At 36.2% G+C, this 24,425-nt stretch overlaps 2 protein-coding genes across 2 annotated transcripts; both read right to left on the reverse strand.

The window, feature by feature from the left end:
- Positions 1-2,291: 2,291 nt before the first annotated feature.
- On the reverse strand, positions 2,292-3,951 carry LOC122041338 (ethylene-responsive transcription factor CRF4-like). Its single transcript, XM_042600981.1, has 2 exons — positions 3,640-3,951; positions 2,292-3,546 (listed from the first exon to the last, which is right to left on the reverse strand). Exon 2 carries the CDS (start codon positions 3,361-3,363, stop codon positions 2,515-2,517), a length of 849 nt encoding a protein of 282 aa, XP_042456915.1. The 5' UTR covers positions 3,364-3,546; positions 3,640-3,951; the 3' UTR covers positions 2,292-2,514.
- Positions 3,952-5,245: 1,294 nt separating this feature from the next.
- LOC122039739 lies at positions 5,246-5,996 on the reverse strand. Its single transcript, XM_042599201.1, has one exon. It carries the CDS (start codon positions 5,908-5,910, stop codon positions 5,380-5,382), a length of 531 nt encoding a protein of 176 aa, XP_042455135.1. The 5' UTR covers positions 5,911-5,996; the 3' UTR covers positions 5,246-5,379.
- Positions 5,997-24,425: the final 18,429 nt, after the last annotated feature.

The following is a 24,425-nucleotide window of genomic DNA, read 5'->3' on the forward strand; positions in this document are numbered from 1 at the left end:
TTGGGCCGGAGGCGTGAGCATCAGCCATCGTGTGAAAACACCGTCAGCCCAATAACTTATACTTTTAGTTCTGCCTAAAAGTACAAATTGGGCCGAAGACCTAGAAGCAGACCATACAGTTGAGATATTTAACTTGTTTGTGTATAAATAACATAAAAAACGAGCGGCAACTGCCAAATCTTAGGCGCCGAGGAGAAAGAGAGAGGAGAAGATCGTAGAAACGTCGCCGACATTCTACAATTGGTAATGAGGACGAGGGCGATCCGATCATTGGAAGCTCCCTTCCGCCCCTGACAAACCACGGGTTTTGTTGCGAAAGCATCAAGCTGACTGTCACAGCCAAGCGGTCCGCAAGACCAAGCGGTGTCGCGGGACATGGGATTTGCCGATGGTTCTTCTCTTCCGCGACTGCGAGATCTATCCTCTTTCAAGGGTAAGCGATCATTTCTTCTTTTCCTTTCCATAGGTGCCGCGGAATGTAGGGTTAGAGCGTGCCAGAACTAAATCACTACCATCCTCTTCTTCCACTCTAGTGGATCAAATTAATTATTTCAAATCTCTTAACATTTTTTTGGTTTCTTAATTTCTAGTAGTTCATCAGCATATTTTCATATCTTTTAATTCTTGTTCCGTCTTTTTTTCATATTGAACTCTTTCATTTTGAGATGCAACGGGAACACATTTACATGAGCTATATTAAATGTTGCCCTAGATGATAGTTGAAGTCCTGTAGGGCTCCCTCACGAAGAGGATCAAATTCCCCTTTCTAAATTGTGGATAGTGTTCTTCCTAATAAATTGTAAATTATGCCTATTTTAGTTTGAAACTACTATTACTTCTACATCTTTTACACCTTTATAACCTCTGTATTTTTTTTTCTAATGTCCTAATTGATATCTGAAGAAACTCTTGCATTTTAAAGATGCTTAATAAGGAATTAATTCTACAGAATCCAAACATCTTATGCTTCGGATAACTAAGGGGGCGTTAGATTTATATTTTCCATGTTATTTTCTATTTCTATTTTCTAAGAAAATGGAAAACATGTTTAATTTGCATTTTACATCTTTATTTTCAAGAAAAAAAGAGAGCATTTTTTAAGAAAACGAAAATACAGAAAAACCAATTTTTGAAAAATGAAAAAAAAAATACTATTTTCTAGAAAATAAAATGAAAATATAAACAAATCAGACACACCCTAAAGAAAACCCTTTTTGCTGGTTGGTTCAAATGATAGTTAGAAACATCATGTGCATCTTTTTTATATTCTTAATTTTGGTCCTGTATGGTGAGTTAATAGAGATTTCCACGCTTAAGGTTTGTCATTAATTGTTCTAATGATCTCTAATGTAATAAGGAACTAGCTCTACCAAATCCAAACATCTTATTCTTCCATGTAACTCCCTGACACTTTTTTACTTGTTCAAATGATATTTACAGCATCATGTGTGTACTTTTGATATACTTATTTCTAGTCCTGTAAGAGGAAATTAATAAGGTTTGTGATCGATTGTTTCAATTATTTCTAATGCAAATGCTTAAGGTACTAACTCACTCTAGGTAATTAATGCTTCTTTGTTTGTTCAAATGATATTTAGAAACATCATGTGCGTACTTTTGAAATACTTAATTCTGAACTTGTAAGAGGGAGTTAATAGAGATTTCCATGGCTAGGGTTTGTAATTGATTGTTTGAATTCTCTCTAATGCAAATGCTTAAGGAATTAATTCAACAAAATCCAACTAAATACTGACGACACTTTTTTTTTTCTTGTTCAAATGATATTTACAAACATCATGTGCATACTTTTGATACACTTAATTTCATGCTGTGGTGGTCAAAATTTAATTAGATCAATGAGTGCTTCTTTTAGATAGTCATAATTTACTAGACATGGAAGTGTTTGTTGTGGACTATATAGTGGCATTGCCCAAGCCCATTTACAAAGACAGTAAACAAGATGTTTATATTTCCTTCCCCTAATTAATGAAGCAATTTGGCTGGTGAATCTCGCTGCCATTGCTGCAGAGCAGAACAGTACTCTGAACAATTGAGCAAGGTTAGTACAAAGCATTTACAACCTGCAGCACCCAACTGCCTCACGTTTTATTCATTTGATCGTATCCCAATTAAATGCACTTACTAACTCGAAACCAACAAAACAAAATCATAATTTTTAAAACAATTCCGAGTAAAACATCTGGATCCAACACAACAACCAAATAGAATCAGACACAAAAGGCATTCCATAACAAATTAGGAAGAAGAACAGACCAGAACAAAATGATTAGTTGCCAAAGGAAAAGGTCTTAAATTTCTTAGAAGGCGGTTCATGCAACTACGGAAAAACCCAAGCAATAGTCTCAAACACAGCAAAATTGAAGCTTTGGAACTTACTAAACTCCGATCTATGGCAGATGATAATCTATGATTTAATTTACTAGTGATGGGATACGCGATTGTGGCAGAAGAACTTGATCGCTACGAACTATTCTGCAAAATTTTTGAACTCCGTTAGAGGTCGAAGTCCAGCCAGTTGTGGATCTCATTATCGGTGGCATGGATGTCTTCGATGCCGGCGAGGTCGTTCAAGGAAAGATCGTAGTCCATTTGGTTCGTGAAGAAAAGGTCGTCAGGGCCCAGTACGAGCTCCGCTTCCAAAGGCAACGCTTTGAAGAGATCCGCAAAGGACATCTCCTGCTCCGGCTCCTCGGCGGCGAGTTTCGCCGGAGTGCTGTGGCTGGAGGAGACGTCGAGGACGGAGGAGGGGGATGGTGGCTCCTTGACTGGAACGTTGACTGAGGCAGAGGATGAGGCGGTGACAGACAAGTTCTCCTCGGATTGTAGGCAGAGGGCGGATGAAGCGGCGGCGGCGGAGGGGCTCTCCTTTTCAGCTCTGAAGCGGACGGCGGCGGCTGTGTATGCGGCGGCCGCAGCCTCCGCGGTGTCGAAGGTGCCAAGCCAGATCCTGACGCCGCAGGGGTTGCGGATCTCCGCCGCCCATCTCCCCCACGGCCGTTGCCTGACGCCTTTAAATCTGGATGCGGACGCAGTGTTTGCCGCTTTGACCTTCGCCTTGGGCAGGACTTTGTCAGGGGTATTGCGGTGCCTCCTGCCTCCCTCAGGCAGACGGCCGGCGTGGAAAGATGAAGGCACCGGAACAGGGAATTCGTAAATCGCCCTCTTCCTCTTGGGGGCGATTGCTTCGTCCTCGCTCGATTCGGTCACTTCAGGATCATCGAACACGACGCGGACTCTTTTCGCCGAGTTTTTGGCATCCAGCAGCGAAGTGGAATCAGATCGGCGAACTTGCTTCTTCCTTATCCTCCTCTTAATGATTTTATCTTCTTCCATCGCACTCATCTTTTAATCTCTCAACCAAAACTGAATCAAAACTAAAAAAAAAACAGAAATAAAAAATAGAAAAATCCGATCAAAATGGTAAGGCGATCTCTTAGTCAAGTGAAAGCTCCTCTGGAGAAGATTAACAAAAAAAGACACCGATCTAAATGCTGAAATCCAAAGTACTTCACTCCAAATCCTACCCTGCATCCACAAAATCCTCACCAAATCAACCATCTTCAACCAAAAATCAATCTTCACAACATTCCTAACAAAAAAATTGCAGATCGATCAAACCTGGAATATCGCATCGAGTCTATTTTCTTCGCCTCAAGAGAACAGACGAGGAAGAATAAAATGGCGAAAACTCCGGTGATCCAACAGGCAACGAGATGATACCGATCCAACGCTTCGAGCTTTCCGGAGGCGAACGAGAATAGTTCGGTGGCTCCAGACGACATAAAGGATGAAGCCAAACCTGATCCGTTCGCTCGCCTTCCCCACCGGCGACTCCTCGACCTCTCTTCGCTTTCTCGATCTGATCGCCGCTAAACCCCGAAGCGAAGAGGAAGGAAGAGGAGTGAAAGAGAGAGAGAAAAAGATGGCGTCGGGCTAATTAATAAGAAAGGAAATGAAGCCTATGACCATCCAACGGTTCAAACTTGCCTCGCGGGGGGCGTTTATGGGCATACGGTCGCGATGAAGCAAAAGGATAAAGAGCAATATATATATATATATACACATATATTTCTTTAAAAAGTCAATTTAAATATTAATGGTAAATTTTGATTCGTTACTAAAAACATAGAATTTTAAAAAAATAAAAGAGTTGAGATAAATGTTTTTGTTTTATCAAGGATCTCCAATTTAATTCTTGCGATATATTTTTTAAAATAAAGGAAGTAAATTTGCAAATATTTGGAAAGTGGATAATTAATCAAATTGCCTTCTTTTTTTTTTCTTGACGAATATGACTTAAAATTCTAATTAAAGATTATTTCCATTTTATTTTTAAAAATTGGAATTACTTAATTGGTTGTATTAACTTGATTTTCATCAAATTTTTGATTAATTAAACGAATCGATTATAAATTTTACGCACGACCACATGCACGTGCAGGCTCCCACAGCAATGCTAAAATAATACGGTAGTAGTTTATGCGCATAATTAATCCGCACGGACTAAGCACGTCGTCAGTTGTATCGTAGTAGATTCTCAGTGTAATCTCTCTTCGTTTATATTTAATGCATTACTTACGTAGTCACGTGATCACGTCCTGCCCTAGCACGTGGCACAGTTCGCGAAACAATCCGGTCAAAATCTTGGCCGGTCATATTTAAAAATGTTAAGATTTATAATATTAGGAGTTTAAAAGTTATAAATTAAAATGGATGATTTTAATTTTAAGAAAATTTTGTGAGAAATTAAAATGGACAAAAATTCAAAACAACCTTTATATAACTGTTAGATAATATTGAGAGTTCATAATTCTATTATCGGGTGTAACTCAAAACGTCATTTAAAATTGTTTCGAAGGTTTTCAAGAATATTAATCTTTTTTATTAATTTTATATTTGTTATAGAGTAATTACTCAACTCAAAATTTAGGTAAAAAACTTATAGACTTTATAATAATAAAAAGAAAAATGATATGTTCAACAAAAAAAAATTCAAGGAAAAGATAGATACATAAAATGATGGAGCCCACAAAAAATGAAATGATGGATCATAACTTTATGTGTTTATCCTTGAATTTTTCTTTGAATTTTTTTCCTTAAATATATCATTACTCTAATAAAAAATCCTATTGAAGAATAATTATATATTTTACGTATGATGTTTGATTTTTATAAAAAAAAAATCGCACCTTGGACAATTTAGAAAAAAAAACCGACCGTTCCACAGAAACTTTCATGCCATTCTTTGATTTTTGGCCATTAAAACTCAATAAAATTATATTATTAATATCGAATGTTTTCATTTTTATAAAAAAAAAAGGAGAAAAAATACAACAAAATTATTTGTCCAGTTTTGCGTCAGTTTGCCGGCAGCGACTCCGACGGCCACAGCGAATCGGCGAAATCGAACAGGTCGAAGCCCGTGACTTCCTCCGCCTCAGCCACCGGTCTCTCCTCCGGCCGGAGACCGGCGAACTCGCCCATCCCATAATACTCGTCGAAATCATCCGCCAACTCCCACATCTGACCAAACCACACCGCCTCCGCCTCCGCCTCCGCCTCAGCAGCCGGCGCCGCCGCGGCCTCTTCGGAGGACGACGACGCGGCAGGGGGCGGCGGAAGGCCTAGCTCATCATCGGAGGCCTCGAGCAGGAATCCCAGGTCCGGCTGCTCGCCGGCCTCGCCGCCCTTGCCCTTTTCCGGTAGGGAGATTTCTTCCTCCAGGCTCTTCATCACCGACGCGATGTCCTGCTCTCCGGCCACGGTGTCCTCTCCTTCGTCGTCGTCATCAAAGAGGAGATCCTCGCGGAGGCGCTTCGTCCCCGGCGAAGGCATCTCCTCCTCCGCGCGGCGCCTCTTCAGATCGCCGGAAGTCCCAGAACACTCCATGGAAACCTAACAGAGGGTATAATCGTAATAACAGTGGGAGTCGAGTGGTCTTTGTCCACGGTGGAAGAGACTGGCATTGGAGGAGCCTCTTTATATAGGGACCGAAATTGGGGTGGAAGTCCATCCCTTCCATAGTTTTCAGAAATTACAAGTGCTTTTCTGCAAAATGAAATGGGATAAATTCAAAGGTCATCCACAACGGGCGCAGCGTTACCTTTCTTTTTCAGTTTTTTTTATCCCTTTTTAGATTTTTTTTAATGAGAAAAAAGAGAAATTACGCATGGGATACACGTCAGAGTATGAACGGCATTTCAAGTCCGGATTTGGCGTCCGCTTCTAGATTTTAAAAAAGAAGAAAAAGAAATAAAATTTTGTCTGATTCGATGGACAGAAAGCAATTTGTGCGGTAGTTGTATGCGGTAATCGACGGGCGGGTAGATGAGAATGATCTCAAGTGACGCCACGTGGTGCGTGCTCCATGAGTTGCCGTTGCAGCGGATGGAACGGGACCGGTGGTTATGGCAATTCTTAAATATCGCCCCCTCGATTTCAGAATTTGAACGAAACACCATTTTAATACAAAATTGTTATTTCAGGAAATATTGGAAGATTTATTGGATAATTTTCAAAGCACACCCTCTTTTTATGCATTTCAAATAAACAGGGCACGCGTTATTAAAGAAAGCTTAAAAATATAGAATATTTTTTAATATTTGTATTTTATTATGGAAATACTCCTTCTGTATAATATTGTTAATATTAATTACATACCAAAAAAATATATAATAAAGTGACAATTATTGGGAAAAATCTTTATCATATATTTTTTAAAATTAAAATAACATTCAACATATTTTTCATCCTCCCAATAATATCTATTATTATAACAACATATCAAACTAAATTAACTCAATAATTTATTTTTAATCCAATTTATTAAATTGTTATATATTAAATATTTTTCTATCAAAATATATTTTATTAATTTGATTAAAATTATTTAAATTCGATTAAGATCACTTTAATTTGATCAAAATCACATATAAAATAATTTTAATTAAGTTTAAAATCTTTTGATTAAATTGGTAACAATAATGCTCTAATTTTGATAAGTTGGTCACTTTTAATTTATACTATATTATGTTATAACAATTATAGTTGTTATGGTAATATTAAAAAAAAATTAAAAAAAATATTTTTTAGATAAAAAATCTTGTTGAGCTGTTTTAATAATTTTTAAATGCGGCCTTTGAAAGAAAATAATAACTAAGGCGCCTTTTTATTTTTATCATTACTTGTTTAAAAATGTCTCAAAAGGAATTTAATTATGCGGATTTGGATTTCGCATTAATTTATTTCCGCCCTAAAATATATTTAATTAAGAGTACCACAATATTTCAATTTGAAGTAATGGATCCTTCGGTGGGATTATTGATAAAATTAAGTTAAACTTTATCTAGAACTTTGAATTTTATATCAAATACAATCGTGCGTAGAAAGTCAGGAGCGTAAGCTAAATATCTCATCCCTAATCAAGAAAATTACATATTTTACATTGCGGCTGTTCAATGTAATCGATATGTTACACTTACACTTTGGATGCTCATCAGAGGGACTTTTCATCAGAGACAAAAAGAAATATTTGAAGAATTATTTCTGTATATATTCTGTAGGTAGTAAATGAACACACAGAAATATCTATTTTTTTGGGTGTCCTGCTATGACAGCACATAATAGAGAAGAATATATACGGACAAAAATGTCTATGTATTGATGAATGTTAATGTTATGTGTTTTCTAACATCTCTTCATAGAAAGTTAAATCTTGACTAAAGTTGTACATCTTGTAATGTAACTTTGATACACTTCATATTGTCCCCTCGGGATAGTAAATCTGTTAAAGTATAAGGTATTATCATATTAATATAAGTACTTCATGATAATTTTGATATGGTCAATCGAATTAAGTTAATTTTTTTTTTTGTTTAATACATTATGTCTAAGTGTGCAGGAACTTAGGAGCACAAGAACTTGAGTGGAAGACACGGCAGATGAGAAGGATGACACGAGAATCGAGTCAATGAGCTTGGTGCATCTGAGGGACAAGAAACTACGGAAGAGTACACCGGTAGACGAGAAGGATATGCGTGACATTCGAGGGGCGAGAAGCCAAAGACGAAGTCTGCTATAGGAGAATGTCATAATTCGGTTCGGGTGAGCTCAACTTCGGTTAATTGAAGCATTACCTACACAAACAAAGATCAGCTAAGAGATTGATCTACCTCATGGAAGGAGTCTTCAATAGCTTAGAAAGTGTCATGCATGAACAGTGCGAAGGCGCCTTCCTTCTAGTTTGTTGAAGGCGCCTTCAATAAACTAGAAGTTTAAGATAAAGTTTTATCTTCAACAAATAAAATTTATCATGTTGGAGGTGCTTCGGACCTCCTTGGAGGCTCCTCCAAGCCATGGATAAGATTTTTCAGGGATATAAAAAGACCCCTAAAGTTAAAAAATAAATAACAACTTAAACAACAAATACTATAATCATTCATAGTCTTTTTTTTTGAGTTGTCAACGTCTACAAGATGCTACTCCGCCTTCAACGAAGGAGTATTTCTAGTAGAGCTTTTTAACGCCTTGGATTAACAACCACTTAAGTTGTAACCAAGTAAATTCAACCTTCTTATTTTTCTTCTTTAGTTGTTCATTTTTATGCACTTCATTTTTATTTAACTTAATTGTATATCCTTACTAAGCAAAGCAAAAGATTTTTTTAACTCTGGTTTCAGGAAATTCACTCCCCTCTTGTCAGCCTATGCCGACCAACAAGTGGTATCAAAGTCCAACCGCCTCAGAAAGACTAACCACCGACTGAAGCACCGAGACAATGGTTGGACATAACATTTATCCACTAAATTTTAAGAGGGAGTTCACTATATGGAAAAAGAAGATTGAGGTATTCTTCAAAACTGATTTTGAATTATTGTTAATAATGAAATATAGTTTTGTAGCACCTAAGGATCAACAAGAAACCAACAAAGAAGAATATCAATGGACGAAGAAAGAGCAAGCCGACTTCGTGACAAACGACAAGGCAGAATTTCATCTACTAAGCATTTTACCATCACAAGAAGTCAACCAGATCAGAGTCTATGAGTCAGCTAAAGAGCTATGGGAGAAGTTTATAAAACTGTACAAAAGGACCTCGAAGGTAAAACTCACAAGACGGGACCTGCTCCAGAATCAAATCAGTAATCTCTGGATGGAGAAGAAGGCAAAACAGTCTGACATCTACACTTGAGGATCAAAGAATTGATCATCGGACTCACGAATCTCGGAGAAACGGTAACAAATTGAGACTCAATAAGGTATGCATTGAAAGTATATTTGTTACCATTTAGAGGTAAGTAGGTGCCTACTATATATCCAAGGACATAGAAGTAAATAGTTTAGAAAGTCTATTTTCTACCTTTGAACTACACATCTAGATGTGCAGGGATCAGAAAGAACAAGAAGCCAAACAACAATGTTGCCCTGAACACGAGAACGGTCGAGTCAGGCATCGACAATTCTTTCGACAAAGACAAAAAGGCTTATGTGGTAAGAAAATTCTCAAAAAACTTTAAAACTAATAAATTCAATAAGTCTCCAACTAAGAAGTCTACACAAAATAAAAGATGAGTTCGATGCTACAACAGTAACGAAGAAGAGCATCAAGGTTGATTGTCCAAAGTTGAAGACAAAGGAGAAAAAGAAAGAGCCAACCAAATCGAAGCACAAAACCTTAAAGACAACATGGGTTGAGTCATCATTAGAGTCCAAAGTTGAAGAGTATGGCAGACTAGCATTGATGGCAAGTCACCAAGAGGAGAGCATCGATGAAGGAGGAGCTACTTCAGAGAAAAGTAGTAGTGAAGGGGGATAGTCAAACTTCAAAACTAACATGATAAGTGAGGTATGTATACTTCCTCACAAAGGTCAACTCAGAAAAATTCCTAGAAATCATATACCCTATGAAAATTTTTTATTAATCTAGTAGAAAATTATTTATTTTGGATATCAAAATCATGCTTAGCTCAATAAATTAATTTTTATGCATACTAAAAAATTAATTTTCTTAATTTATTTTTTTGATAAATTTAATAATTTCATCAACTTTGTTATATTTTCTACTCAAAATTTTATCCGTTCAAAATAAAATATTATCTACAAACTAAAAAAATTTTGAAATATTTTGACCATTAGTTATTTTCTATAAATTTATTAATGAAAATAGTATTTTTGAAAATTTAAAATAGTTTGCAGACTTATTTTTAAAATCTTTTATTTTTTGTGATAAAACATAATGTTCTCTATCATAATAAATTTTTTTTGACATTTTTTGAATATTATCTTAATTATTACATATTTTTTTTACCAAAAGTAAATTTTTTATTATTAAAAGTTTAATTTTATTTCTATGGATAAATATTAAATTTTCAATGTTATGAAAAATTATCAAGATTTTTCAAAATTATATTCTATTTTTTAATTATTTAATTGTTACATTGAATATTCATGCTCAAAAATATTATTCTTGTCAAAATTAATATTTTTTGTCACTAAAATTTTTACACTGATCTAACTACTTCTTTTTTATGTTGACAAAATTTTTCAGGATTTTTTTTTTTTGAAACCGTAAATATTTTTTAAATTATTTTTATCAAAACAAATAATTAATTAGTAAAATTGAAAAAAATGGAAATTATTTAAAAAAAATGCTAGTTTCCTATTAATTCTGTTCAAAACCCCTAGAAATTTTTTCTAATTTTTCTAACTATTTTTTTTTATATTTTTTCCTTTTTTTTTTTTTTTTTTGTGATCAAAGGATAGAGAGTAAGTTAAGGGGGAGATTTTGTTGTACTTAATTACAAATTCTTGGTATAATTGTAAATTCATTTACTAAGTACTAATTACTTTATTTTGGGTTACCCCTAAATTTAACTCAGGTTGATGTATATAAAAAAGGGAGAGATTGTAAGTACTTCATGGTAGTTTTGATATGATCAACCGAGTTAAGTTAGGTCTTATTATGTTTGATGTCTTGTATCTAAGTGTGTAGGAACTTAGGAGCACAAGAAATCAAGCGGAAGACACGGCGGACGAGAATGATGACATGGAAATCTAGTCGACAAGCTCAGTATATCCGAGAGACGAAAAACTACGAAAGAGTACACCGGTGTACGAGAATGACATCGAGACGTTCGAGGGACGAGAAGCTAGGGATGAAGTCTGCTCTAGAAGAAGGTCGGAGTTGGGTTTGGATGAGCTCAATTCAGGTTAACTGAAGTATCACCTACGCGAACAAAGATCAACTAAGAGGCTTATGTGCCTCATGGAAGACGTCTTCAATGGCTTGGAAGACGCCTCTTATGAACAGTGTGAAAGTGCCTTCCAGCCTATTAGAGGTGCTTTCAATAGTTGTTCATTGAAGATAAAGTTTTATCTTCACCGGATAAAACTTATCATGTTGGAAGCTCCTTGGACCTTCTTAGAGGCGCCTTCGAGCAACGGATAGGATTTTCTAGGGATCTACTCTTAGAGCTAAGAAATAAACAACAACTACTGTAATCATTCATAGTCTTTTTCATGAGCTTCAATGTCTGTAAGAGGCCGCTCCGCCTTCAACGAAGGAGTATGTCTAGTAGAGCATTTTATTGCCTTGGATTAATAAATATCTAGGTTGTAACCAAGTAAATTTAGTCTTCTTACTTTCCTCCTTTAGTTGTTCATTTTTATTTACTTTATTTTTGTTTAAATTAATTGTGCATCCTTGTTAATAAAAGCAAGAGATTTTTTTTAAACTCTGTTTTCAGGCAATTCACCCTCCTTTTGTCGACCTATGCGGGCCAACAATTAGGTCATTAGGTCCAAACTCCGCACATCCAAACATGCCTTCCCCCATGCGTTAGCCACTGCACTAATGACTAGTAGTTGTTGGGACCTTGATCACTAGCTAGAGGGGAGTGAATAGGTGGTCACCCCCTTCGTTTGCTTTCCTACACTTGTTAGTGCAACAAGTATAAATGAAAGCTAAACCTAAAGACTAAGAAGATACGAAGAAAAATAAACCTAACACATTCATTTATCGTGGTTCAGAGATGATACTCCTATTTCATGGCATGTACATAAAGTGAATGATCCCTCAATCCGACTTCGGCTAATGAGTGACTCCTTCTCGGTGGAGAAACCTCACCACAAACTTGATCACATACACTTGGATCATGAGAGCTTAGAGACTCTAATAAGGGTTTAACCACCTTTAATTTCGTCACTCAAGCTAGCCATCCCAAGATCCATTATATAGAGCTTGAGGGAAAACATCCAAGCTATTTTCTCGTTACCAGCCGACTGGTAAATTCACCAGTCGCCTCTATGAAAAATCGATTGTTATATTCTAACGGTTTGATACTAGTCGACTACTCCATATTGGTTGAGTGAACAGAGTCATCTATTTGCTCCCACTAGTTGACTCGTAAATCCTAAACCAAGGCTTTTACCCCAAGTACAATCACTCAGCACTTGTCCTCACCCGCACAACTTGACCTTACCTTCTAGCCTCCTCTATCAGTCTTGCGTCCCTCAGATACTTCACCATCCTTCATGCTTTGTCTTTAAGTGTTTCCTTCGGCCTTGTCTTTTATTGTTAGGTCTTCCATTTCTAAGAGGCTCTTCACCTCCGGGACTTCATCCTTTGCCAAGAGCGCCTCACTCCGAGACTTCATCCTCGCCAAGTCATAATTAGACTTACGTTGCTAAGAATACACACTTGAACTTGCATCGCCAAACCTCCACACTTGGATTTTGTCTTTGGCAAGATCACACTTGGACTTTCCTTTGCTAAGATCATACTTAGACTTTGTCTTGTTGTACTTGCATCCTACACACTCACAAACGCATATCAAATACAATAATAAACTAATTTAAACCTTTATCCAAACATCAAAATCTAGGGTCACACCGATTGCTCCAACAATCTTCCCCTTTTTTATGTTTAATAATCTGTTTAAGTTAGAAAAACATATAATGCAATAGCATGCAAATAAATATGCAATCTACTCATGCATATATCATGGAATCTAATTCTAGGCCCCCCCTTCACCTAAGCTCCCATTAAGTTAGGATTTCCTGCAAAGGTATTTAGGTTTCTCACTTAAACCTAAATTTTTTCCCCTTTGTCATATATCAAAAAGAACTCTAACAATATCCTAATTATTGGACTCTTTAACCTCTAATGACCATAATTATCATGTATTAATCTCCCATAAGATTATATATATATATATATATATATATATATATATATATATATATATATATATCCTTTTGGTCATTTCCTATTGCTAAATATAGTTTCAGCCTGTATCAGTCGACTACCATAGTTTTCAGTCGTCTGCCCTCATCAAAACAAACTAACAAAATCATTCTGTGTTTAATGAACAGTATTACCAGTCGACTGGTAACTAATGCAATCAACTAGTACCCTATTTCAGACTAAACTACATTCTGAATCTAATTTCAGAAATACACTAAAAATTTTATAGACCTCCAAAAATCCTTAAATTTTGTAGAGATGTTTGTTTTACTATTGCTTATTTGGGAAAAATATATTTAAAAATTTAACTATCACAGATTCTAAGATTGATATAAAATCTAAAACTGTCTAAATGGTTCAATTGAAGTTTGACTTAAAGTCCTAGTTTTGACTTCCTCTTGATGTATCTGCCCTACTAAACCATAATACATACCTAGCATTAGTTTATATGACATTTATACATCTAAAACTAATTTTCATGCAATATGAATCTCATTTCATATTTTCATGCATGAATCATATCCCAAATGTGTCAACCAACTAGATTAGAGACTCAGGTCCATCTCTAACCCTTTTGGCATATATCATGACCCATCTGGAATCCTAAATAAAGTCTACATGAGATTCATTGATCATCGGTCCCAACTTGACTCTTTGAGCTCCCTCTAAAGTTCTTAACCTTAGTCACCTTCCTAGGTGACTTATCTACTATGGCTATACCACTATGATGCACCTTAGGTGACAATTGATCTACCCATTTGACCTTCTTCTTCTTCTCAACCTTAGGCTTTCCCTTGTCTTTAGTTGATCTCTCCTTGTCCTTAAATGGCTTTTCCTTATCATTTCTTGACCTCTCCTTGTCATAGTCATATACCACCCTAGTATATGACTCTTCTCTAGTCTTAGAGGATTGCCCCTTGTCATTTGTATTTGCAATCATTACATGTGACATTCTTTTGGCCTTAGGGAACTCTACTATGGCATACTTGCCAAAGTGCTCCATGGATAACTTTACCTTACTCTTATTTAATGAAGACCAATATCCCAAATTGGATCTATCACCATTGGATCTTTAACTATTCAATATCATTCTTAATCTCTTAAATCCAAAATTAAATCTCTCAAGGGATTTCTCTAACCTATCAAGCTTTTCCCTTAAAGCTTGATTCTCCACTTCTAGGTTCCTTATCCTAGAATTAATTTGTTCACTATGGACATTCTTAGACCTATCCTTCCTAGGCATGTGTCTCCCTTTCTTGTGATTAACACCTAAGTTTTCCATCACCTTCCTCTCCTTTGGCAAAGTAGATTATTTTTTATTTGGTCTAACTTTAAAGTACGATTTCTTAGGGTTATCCACCTTGTTAACCTTGTAAGTACCCCAAGATAGTTTTGATGTGATCAACTAAGTCAGGTTAGGTCCTATTGGTATTTAACCCCTGTGTCTAAGTGTGCAGGAACTTAAGAGCACAAGAAGTCGAGCGAAAGATGTAGCTAGCAAGAAGGACGACACGAAAGAGAGTCGATGAGCTCAGTGCGTTTGAGGGATGAGGTGCTGCGGAAGAGTACACGGACGGACGAGAAGGAGGCGCATGACATTTCCAAGGGATGAGAAGCCAGAGCGGAAGATTGCTCGAGAATGCCGGAAGTTGGGTTCGGGTGAGCCCTATTCCGGATGGCCGAGATCACCCAAACGAGCAGAACTGGAGTGGAAGACCCAGACCAATGCAAACGAAAGCGAAGGAGAAGATTAGGACCAAAAATCAACAAAAAGTTAATTTTTTGATTTGGGGCACCCCGACCAAGTCTGGGACGCCTGAACTTGCTCCAAACGCCCAGACTCAAGACGCCCGGAACCCTTCCGGATGCCCGAACCATAAATATTAGCCAATCATGATGTGGCACATTGTGTTACCATGGGAATAAAGTTTTATCCCTCTAAAGGCGCCTGAAATTCTTCCAGGCGCCCCAACCAGGGCTATAAATACAACCCTGGTCCCAAAAGGGTAGAACAACATTTGTGATTGATTCCTATTTAGTTCTGCTCTGTAATCTAGTGCTTTAATTGCTGTAAAAAGGCTTCTCCACCTGAAGGAGAGTTTAGTGAGTGTTCAACTTTCTTGAATTAACAACCTCCCCGATTATAACCAAGTAAATTGTTTATGCCTATTCCTTTCGTTATTTAAGTCTCTTATGTTGGTGCGGGTAGCACTAACGGTCTAACCTATGTTTTGATGAATGACAAATGGGTTAAGTTAGTTTTGTTGTTGTCTGACACTTTGATCGAGTGTGCAGGGGAAGTCCAGACAGGTCGACGGGCTGACCGGATGTCTGGCACGAAGCCCAGGATAGCTGGCGAGAAGTCCAAGCGGGTCGACGGGCTGACCGGACGCTTGGCGAGAAGTCCAGCTAGGTCGATGGGCTGACCGGATAGCTGGCGAGAAGTCCAGACGGCTCGAAGGGCTGACCGGACGTCTGTGTAAGATATCGCAAAATTTAAATAATAAATGCTATTGGACGAAAAATCTTATTGGATTTTTCGGGGATTTTTAGAAATTTTTTGGGATTTAAACGGAGTCCGTATGACCCGTTTTGAGGGGGATGGATTCGGGGTACAGTGGAGGCCTATTTAGGTTACCCATTTAAATGGGAGTTGATTGAGAATTTAACTTAGAGTTTAATTAAATTTAACCTAAGGTATAAAACTCAAATCCCTAATTTCCCTTTTATTTCCTCCGATCCTTAATCCCTCTTCTTCCTTATCTCCTTCCCCGATCCCGACTTTTCTTTCTCTTCCCCTTTCTCTCTCGCGAGCAGGCGACCTAACGACGATGGAGAGACTTCTTCCATCGCCGGCTGAGCCTTCCTCCTCCCTCTCCCTCTCACAGAGATGCCTTCGTGACTCCGTCACACCTTCGTCGTCGATCAGCGGAGCACCCATTAGCGCAGATCCGATCACTAATGGCTCTTCTTCGGCCTCCGGTGAGAGCGCTCGATTTCCCTTTGTGCGCCACCACCCGACGAGTAGATCAGCGCTAGCCTTATCGCGGACATCCGGTGCTCGCCGGAAGTTGTGCGTGCGACAAGGGTAGGTTTCTTAGGCCTCTTCTCCTACCTCTCTCTTTACTTGCGCTGGTGCTGACGACTGAGCCCTAATGTCGGCAGTTGCTAGCTCCGATCGTCGTGGCCAGCCGTCGCTATTCCCTCCTCTGTTCTTGATCATTGTCTTAGCTGCCATTATCGTAGCCCTCTCTTCTGGGACATCGCCAATGACCAAGACCGATGCCTGATCTCTGGTCCGACATGAAGTCTTCGACCAAGCAGTATTGATTCGGCAATGTGATCGAAAGGTGAGAGTTAGTTCTTGATCTTGTGCTCTGTTGTGGAAGTGCTAAATTGGAATTAGGGTGTATTAGGTTGCAGATCTTTGGCTGTGGGGATCCTTGTGGTGTGGAGGTTTACTCCACGAATGCACAACAGGATAGAGCCACCAAATTTCGGTAGAGGTCAGCAGCTTCTCTCTCTCACAGTTGCATTTGGTTTTCACAGTTGCATTTGGTTTTCTTTTCAAGGAGGCAGCTATTGTCGATATGAAATTGGGGTAAGCTTTGTCTCCTAGTTCCAGGATTTATGAAAAACCTAATTGCTTCAATAAGTGGGATAACAGTTGGATTAACCTATTGATTTGGTTGATTAATTGATAGGTTTTGGGTGGCTGCTGGATAGGTGGGGCTGGTTGGAGAGGCTTGGCTATAGGGTATGTGGTTGACTCATAATGGTTATTTAGTGATTGACTTCTTTAGTTGGTAACATGGTTGATAGTAGGATGTTTGTTTTGGGTGATCATGGAAGGTTGAAAGAAGGATTAGGGTTTTACTTCTAGTTGTAAGTTGTTGTGTTTTGGTTAATTAGTTGTTGATGGTGATTGGTTGATATAGTTGGTTATGGGATTATTCTTAGGATCATTGGATTGATTGTGGTTGGATTATCATATGTGGGGGTTGGGGATTGATTATGTGGAAGAATTATACATGTTGGATTCATGATGTTTAGTGGTTGATTTAATGGATTATATGATTGGATGATTATCGTATTTGGAAGTATTGTGATATATTGATTTGGGTGACTTTTTGGAGATGAATCGTGTATAAACCCATGCTAATAAGGTTGTATGATTGAGGATTAATTGGAGGATTTATCAGAGATTAAATTTGATTGGAGTTATCCTAATTGGGTAGAGATTTTATTTAGCTAATTTATTTCTTATGAATTTAGCTAAATAGAATATAAACATATTGATGGCTGCAGGACTTGGATTCGGGATGAGTGTCTCGACGCAGGATTACTTGGCACGATCTACATTTTAAGGCGGGTATTTCTTCCTTTACCTCTATGTAGATTTTCTTGTACTTAGTGCATGGTTGTTATCCGATGGATTAGACTGCTTTACCTTATATCATATCTGTTTGTTGACTTCCTGCTAGAGACTTATGCTTGATCTTCGAGGTGTTCCATTTAATTCATATACAGTCTCAACTCTTGATATCTACTCTATGGTGATTACACGTGTAGAGTATGTCCTGTAGGGATTGTCGGGTGGCTGGTATTATCATGCTGATTGGGTATATGATGTGGACTGTACATAGGTGGGTATGTGTAGAGGAGTCATCTGGTTGACCGTGCATTTACATGTGGTGTGTATATCCGTATTTGTTATGTACTTTTGGAGGAGTGTGTTGATTGCACGTCTGTGGTTTATACACGTGTCCGATGTGTTTTTATTGGAGGATACATGTTGATTGTATATGTGGGGTTGTCCATGTATGTCTGATATGTTCATTGGGGATTATTGGTTGATTATACATGTGTAGTTGTATACATATGTTTGGTGGGATATGTGGAGGTATCATGACGATTATACTCATGTTGGAGGTATTTATGAGGTTTGGGGTGGTTGCATGGATGATGATTATATATATATATATCATGTTCATCATTCATTGCATCTGATGACCATTGTCTCCCTTGTGGTGAGAGAGTCGTCAGTTGGTTTGGGAATAGCACCGCACACTCGGCCACTCATGGGTAGTGGTAGTTGGAGCAGTTGCTGCTAGTCCTGTCGTGCCACCCGGTCACGAGGTTTAGTGAGATCCGGCGTTGTGAGCAGTCAGGGACCCTGATGCTATGTAGTTAGATAGCTACTAGCGGACTGTCCGCCTCGACCACTATATAGTGGGCTGGAGGGTAGTACAGTCGTCACAGACCCAAGCCTCTCGGCCATACAGGGGTCGTGGTGTTCGGAGAGGTGGCGGGGGTGACCATGGAGCATGCATGCACTTTTGCATATGATGCACGGTGCATCTGGGGGTTATATTTGCATACATGCCTACTAGATACTAGTTGCATGTGTTTGTGGTATGTTGCATTTGTTTGCGATATGATTGTTGCATTTGGTTGCCATGCTGCATACATGTCATTTATTTTACATGTATATGCAGTCGTACTTATATTGCACAGGTGTCACGGGTATATCTGTTGCGGATCCGGTGAGTTTACTGAACATTGTACCACGTGTCGATTCCAGATTGGGTATGTATTCGTCATTATGTTAGTTGTGGTTTGTGCAGTTTATGTTAGGTTATTATGTCAGGTATGTTCAGATGCATTGATTATGATGGTATGATCATGTTCTTATTCCCTACTGAGACTGTATACTTGTGATCTCCATGTTTTATGTATAGACCATGCACTATCTTTTCTATTACCCGCTGAGTTACCTATACTCACCACCGCATGTATATATTTATGTTTTCAGGTAGATGGTTGGAGTGTCGCTCGGAGTATCCTGTCTGCCGGGTCCTACGTCACATCCGAAGATCGTGATTGTTTTCTTTTGTATATTCTTTTCTTATTTTTGGCATTGTATTTGTGTATAGCCGTGTGGCTATCTTATGGTTTTGGTGTTGTATTTGTTGTATAAGCCTAGCCGGCTAGCAGTGTGTTGATTGTGTTGTATTGGGCTTTCCGTTTTCGTTTTTCCGCTGTGTTGGTTTTTAGTACAGCCGTGTGGGCTGTTTTATATATAACTGCGTGGTTGTGATTGTTTCATTCCAGCCGTGTGGGCTGTTATTATAACTGCGTGGTTGTGTATATAAATATTCCAGCCGCATGTGGCTGATGTATTTTGCTTGTAGTGATGCTTCAGATTGTCACCGGTACAGGGGAGGTTCTGCCGGATTTTTGTCTGACAGGAACTCCTTTGGGGGCGTGACAATTTGCAAGTAAGTAAGGTAAGTCACTTGAGGGGAGTGACTGCGAAGACGCGTTCCCGGGAAGGGAACATTAGGCGTCGATCTGGCTTAGATCCATTTCGAAAATCTAAGTCGAGATCGTGACTAGATTCCAGTCTCGGAAAGACGGAATCTAAGTCATACTTTTTCTATTAATTCATACTTTATAAATTGTGCTAACAATCTGTGTTGCAGGATATATTTTGCCTCGGACTAACCTTGTTTTGCAGGAGAAGGAATCTCTAGAAAAAGGTGGTCCGGGCGCCCGGAGGCAACTTTTATCCTCTGCGTCGCCTCGCCACGTGGAGCATCCTGACTGGACTTGCCACGTCGCACCAGGGCGCCCGGAGCAGCATATAAAAGAAGCCCCAGGGGTGGAGCTTCAGAACACAACTGAGAACTCTTCGACTGCTAGTCCTGCTGCTCTACGCTCCTACAACGCTAACAAAGCTCCGACAAAGTGCTTCTTCTTCTTTGGTCAATTTCCTTGTCGGTATCACTTTGTTTCATTAGCATTTCTTGTACGCTTTTTTGTAATCATATTCGAATTGCTAGTGATTGCCCAACGAAAGTGGTCAAGGACCACGGGCCTTCGAGTAGGAGTCGTCACAGGCTCCGAACGAAGTAAAATCAACTGTGTTCATTTACTTTTCCGCTGCGTACTTTTACACTCGAGTTTTCGAATCGATATTCACCCCCCCTCTATCGAACGATCACGGTCCTACAAGTGGTATCAGAGCAAGTACCGCTCTGATTTGGTGCAACCACCAATCAGACAGGGGGTGAAAAATTAATTCTTTTTCGGTTTTCAGTTTTACGAATCTTTTTTTCGTTGCAATTAAATCTAAATTGGTGCAACACCAATTTATATACTTCTATATTTTTCTTCTTCCGCACTACTAATCCAAGACCAAGTCTTGGAATTTTTTTTCTCTTTTCTTTCTTCTGTGTGCAGGACTAAAATGTCTCAGACAGAAGGATTCAGCACAGTACGACCTCCACTCTTCAACGGGGACGATTTTCCGTACTGGAAGAAGCGCATGGAGGTTTACCTCAAAACAGACTTCGACCAGTGGATGAGCGTTACGAGACCCTATAAAATTCCAGCGGACACTTCCGGGAAAGACTGGACAGCAGATTTGAAGAAAAAGGCGTCAACAGAAAATAAAGCAATCAACACTCTACAGTGCGGATTAACAAGAGAAGAACTGAATAGAGTCGGTCCACACAAAAACGCTAAAGAGCTATGGGACAAATTGATCGAGTTGCACGAGGGAACGAGCGATGCCAAGGTAACAAAACGAGACCTGCTTTTGAATAAAATTCTTAATATAAAAATGCAGGAAGGTGAAACGGCGAATCAGCTCCACGCGAGGATCAAGGACATCCTCAACGGGCTTCATGCGATAGGCCACCAAATGGAAAATAGAGACTTAATAAGGTATGCATTAAATGCTTTTCCACGTAATAGTTTGTGGGCATCAATCGTAGATGCCTACAAAATTTCTAAAAATCTTTCTAAATTAAAATTAGACGAGCTTTTCTATGAATTAGAATTACATGAACAAACTAATGCTGGAGCCGAGAAAGGTATAGCTTTATTTGCAGGTTCCTCCAAAGAAAAGAAAAGCAAGCCTGAATTTGAAGAAGATTTTGACCAAGACTCCGAAGACGAAGAACACCTGGTGAACTTGGTAAGAAAAATGTTCATCGGGAGAAAAAGGAGCTTCAGCAAAAAGGACCTTCAAAAGATCAGTTCTCCCTCAGAACAAAGGAACGTGACTTGCTTCGGTTGCAATAAAAAGGGACACTACAAGAACGAATGCCCAAAACTGAAGTTCGACAAACCAAAGCCAACCAAAAAGAAGGCACTCAAAGCAACGTGGGACGACTCCTCGGACGAATCGGAGGAAGAAGAGCAGAAACATCAGAGCCACCTCGCACTGATGACCCACGAAGCTGAAACAGAAGACGAGTCGGAAGATGAAGACGGGTCTGAACCCGAAACAAGCCACGAGTCCGTACTCGTTTCCGAAGGCCCAAATGAGGTATATTTCAATTTAAACAAAAAAATTTTTAGAATTATTTCCTGTTTAAATAGTAAATTAATTTAAATAGAAAATGAAAACAAATCACTTCTTGAGGAAAATCAAAACCTCAAGGAACAAATAAAAAATTCAAATCCAACTCAAGATCTAACACTTGAGGGGGAGAATTTATCATTAAAAAATGAGATTAACAATTTAAAAGAAATGTTAGAAAAATTCACAACAAGATCAAAAAATCTAGACTTAATCCTAAATAATCAAAAAACATGCTATAATAAAACCGGACTAGGATACAAGTCGAATTCAAATAAAACCTTCAAATCATTAATAACCCAATACAAATCAACCAATCTAGATTGGGTTCCGAAAGCGTGCTTAACCACGCAAATAGGACTTAATCAATATTATATACCTAAAGAAAAAATACATTATATAAAATCGAATAAACCAAACCAAAATCCAAAATACAAACCTAAATCAAATTCAAAATCTAAACACTTTAAAAATCAACAAAATTATCACCAAGTTAACCATAACTATAAAAGGAATCGACACAAACCTAAAACCAAAATTTAAATTAATGGCCAATAATTCAGGAGGAGGCTCCAGAATAGCTGGTAACTTACCCGACAGGGTAACCTAAAACAAACTAACCCAGCAGGGTAATTAGGATTAGAGACCAAGTTTAACTTGAATCATGGTACTGGTAAAGTTTTTGGATGATAGTACGTTAGGGAAACTTGGGCATCGCATGTCTAGAAAGATATGGTTTCGATCTGGTGCATTTGTCCAAGTGGAACTGACCGAAGCTACCCTTAAATGAATCCTAACCAGTTAGACCACGATTTAGTACTAAGCTCCGTGGATAGGACTATTTGGAAAACCTCGAAAGGTTGGTTACTTCTAATGACGTCCATGTGACTCACCAAGCTTAGAAGTTTATCCGAAGATTGCCTATTTGTGGAGACCAAAGCTAAATCTAAATCTAACACAAGTTAAACCAAAACTCCATAATTAAAAATCCAATTTCATCTCACAAAATCATAGGATTCCCTGATTGATAATATAGATGGGTGAGATGAATAAAGCTTCAAAATTTTAATTTTTAAACTTAAAAATTAATTTCAAAATTTTAATTTTAAACTAAAAATTTAATTTCAAAATTTTAATTTTAAACTTAAAATTTAATTTCAAAATTTTTTCAAACTTAAAAATTAATTTCAAAATTTTAATTTTAAACTTAAAAATTAATTTCAAAATTTTAATTTCAAACTTAAAAATTAATTTCAAAATTTTAATTTCAAACTTAAAAATTAATTTCAAAATTTTAATTTCAAACTTAAAAATAATTTAAAAATTTTTTCAAAATTAAAAATTAATTTCAAAATTTTAATTTCAAACTTAAAAATTAATTTCAAAATTTTAAACTTAAAAATTAATTTCAAAATTTTAATTTTAAACTTAAAAATTAATTTCAAAATTTTAATTTTAAACTTGAAAATTAATTTCAAAATTTTAATTTCAAACTTAAAAATTAATTTCAAAATTTTAAACTTAAAAATAAATTTCAAAATTTTAATTTTAAACTTAAAAATTAATTTCAAAATTTTAATTTTAAACTTAAAAATTAATTTCAAAATTTTAATTTTAAACTTGAAAACTAATTTCAAAATTTTAATTTCAAACTTAAAAATTAATTTCAAAATTTTAAACTTAAAAATTAATGTTAAACCTAATCTCTAAATCTCAAAAAAAAAAAAAACTCTTTAAAAATTATTTTAAAACTATTTTAAAAATTCTTTAAAAAATTCTTTTAAAAATTATTTAAAAACTATTTTAAAAATTCTTTAAAAACTCTTTAAAAAATATTTTAAAACTTATTTAAAATTTTTTTAAAAAAAATTCTTTAAAAACTCTTTTAAAATTATTTTTTAAAAATTCTTTTAAATAATTCTTTAAAAACTTTTTTAAAAATTCTTTAAAAACTCTTTTAAAAACTCTTTAAAAATTATTTTTTAAAAATTCTTTTAAATAATTCTTTAAAAACTTTTTTAAAAATTCTTTAAAAACTCTTTTAAAAATTCTTTAAAAAAACTATTTTAAAACTTCTTTTCTTTAAAAACTATTTTAAAAATTCTTTAAAAACTATTTTAAAAAAGTTATTTAAAAACTCATTTAAAAATTATTTTAAAAATCTTTTAATTTTTTTTTTTTAAAAAAAAACTCATTTTAAAATTATTTTAAAAACTCATTTAAAAATTATTTTAAAAATTCATTATTTAAAAACTCCTTTAAAAATTATTTTAAAAATTTATTTTAAACATAAAAATTATTTTAACTTAAAATTGTTTTAACATAAAAATTATTTTAATTAACCTAAAAAATATTTTTAAATTATTTAAACTTTAAAATCATTTCAAAAATTATTTTAAAAACTTAAAAAAAAATCATTTAAAAAAAAATCTATTTTAAAAATCGTTTTAAACCTATTTTAAAAATTATGTATTATTTTAAAAAATTCTTCTTATTTTTTTTCACTCTAATAAAATTCTGTTAACTTAAAAAAAATAGTAATAATAATAAATTATTTCTATAGGTTATTTTCACTTTAAAAATTATTATTTTGATTTTAAACTCATTCTTAAATCTTAAACATCATTCTAACCTTAAAATTATTTTTTAATTTAACTTAACTGAAAATTAAATCTTAAATTAAAACTTAATATTGAAATTACAATTAATATTTAAAAACTCAACTTAAACTTAAATTAACCACTAATATTAATCTAAAATCAAAACTGAATTAAACATATGTTAATATGA

Source organism: Zingiber officinale, chromosome 2A (genome assembly GCF_018446385.1).
Source record: "Zingiber officinale cultivar Zhangliang chromosome 2A, Zo_v1.1, whole genome shotgun sequence".
NCBI classification, from domain to species: Eukaryota; Viridiplantae; Streptophyta; class Magnoliopsida; order Zingiberales; family Zingiberaceae; genus Zingiber; species Zingiber officinale.

Bases quoted from the DNA above. Each gene is read 5' to 3' on its own strand.
- LOC122041338 (XM_042600981.1), bottom strand. From the start codon at position 3,363: ATGAGTGCGATGGAAGAAGATAAAATCATTAAGAGGAGGATAAGGAAG.
- LOC122039739 (XM_042599201.1), bottom strand. From the start codon at position 5,910: ATGGAGTGTTCTGGGACTTCCGGCGATCTGAAGAGGCGCCGCGCGGAG.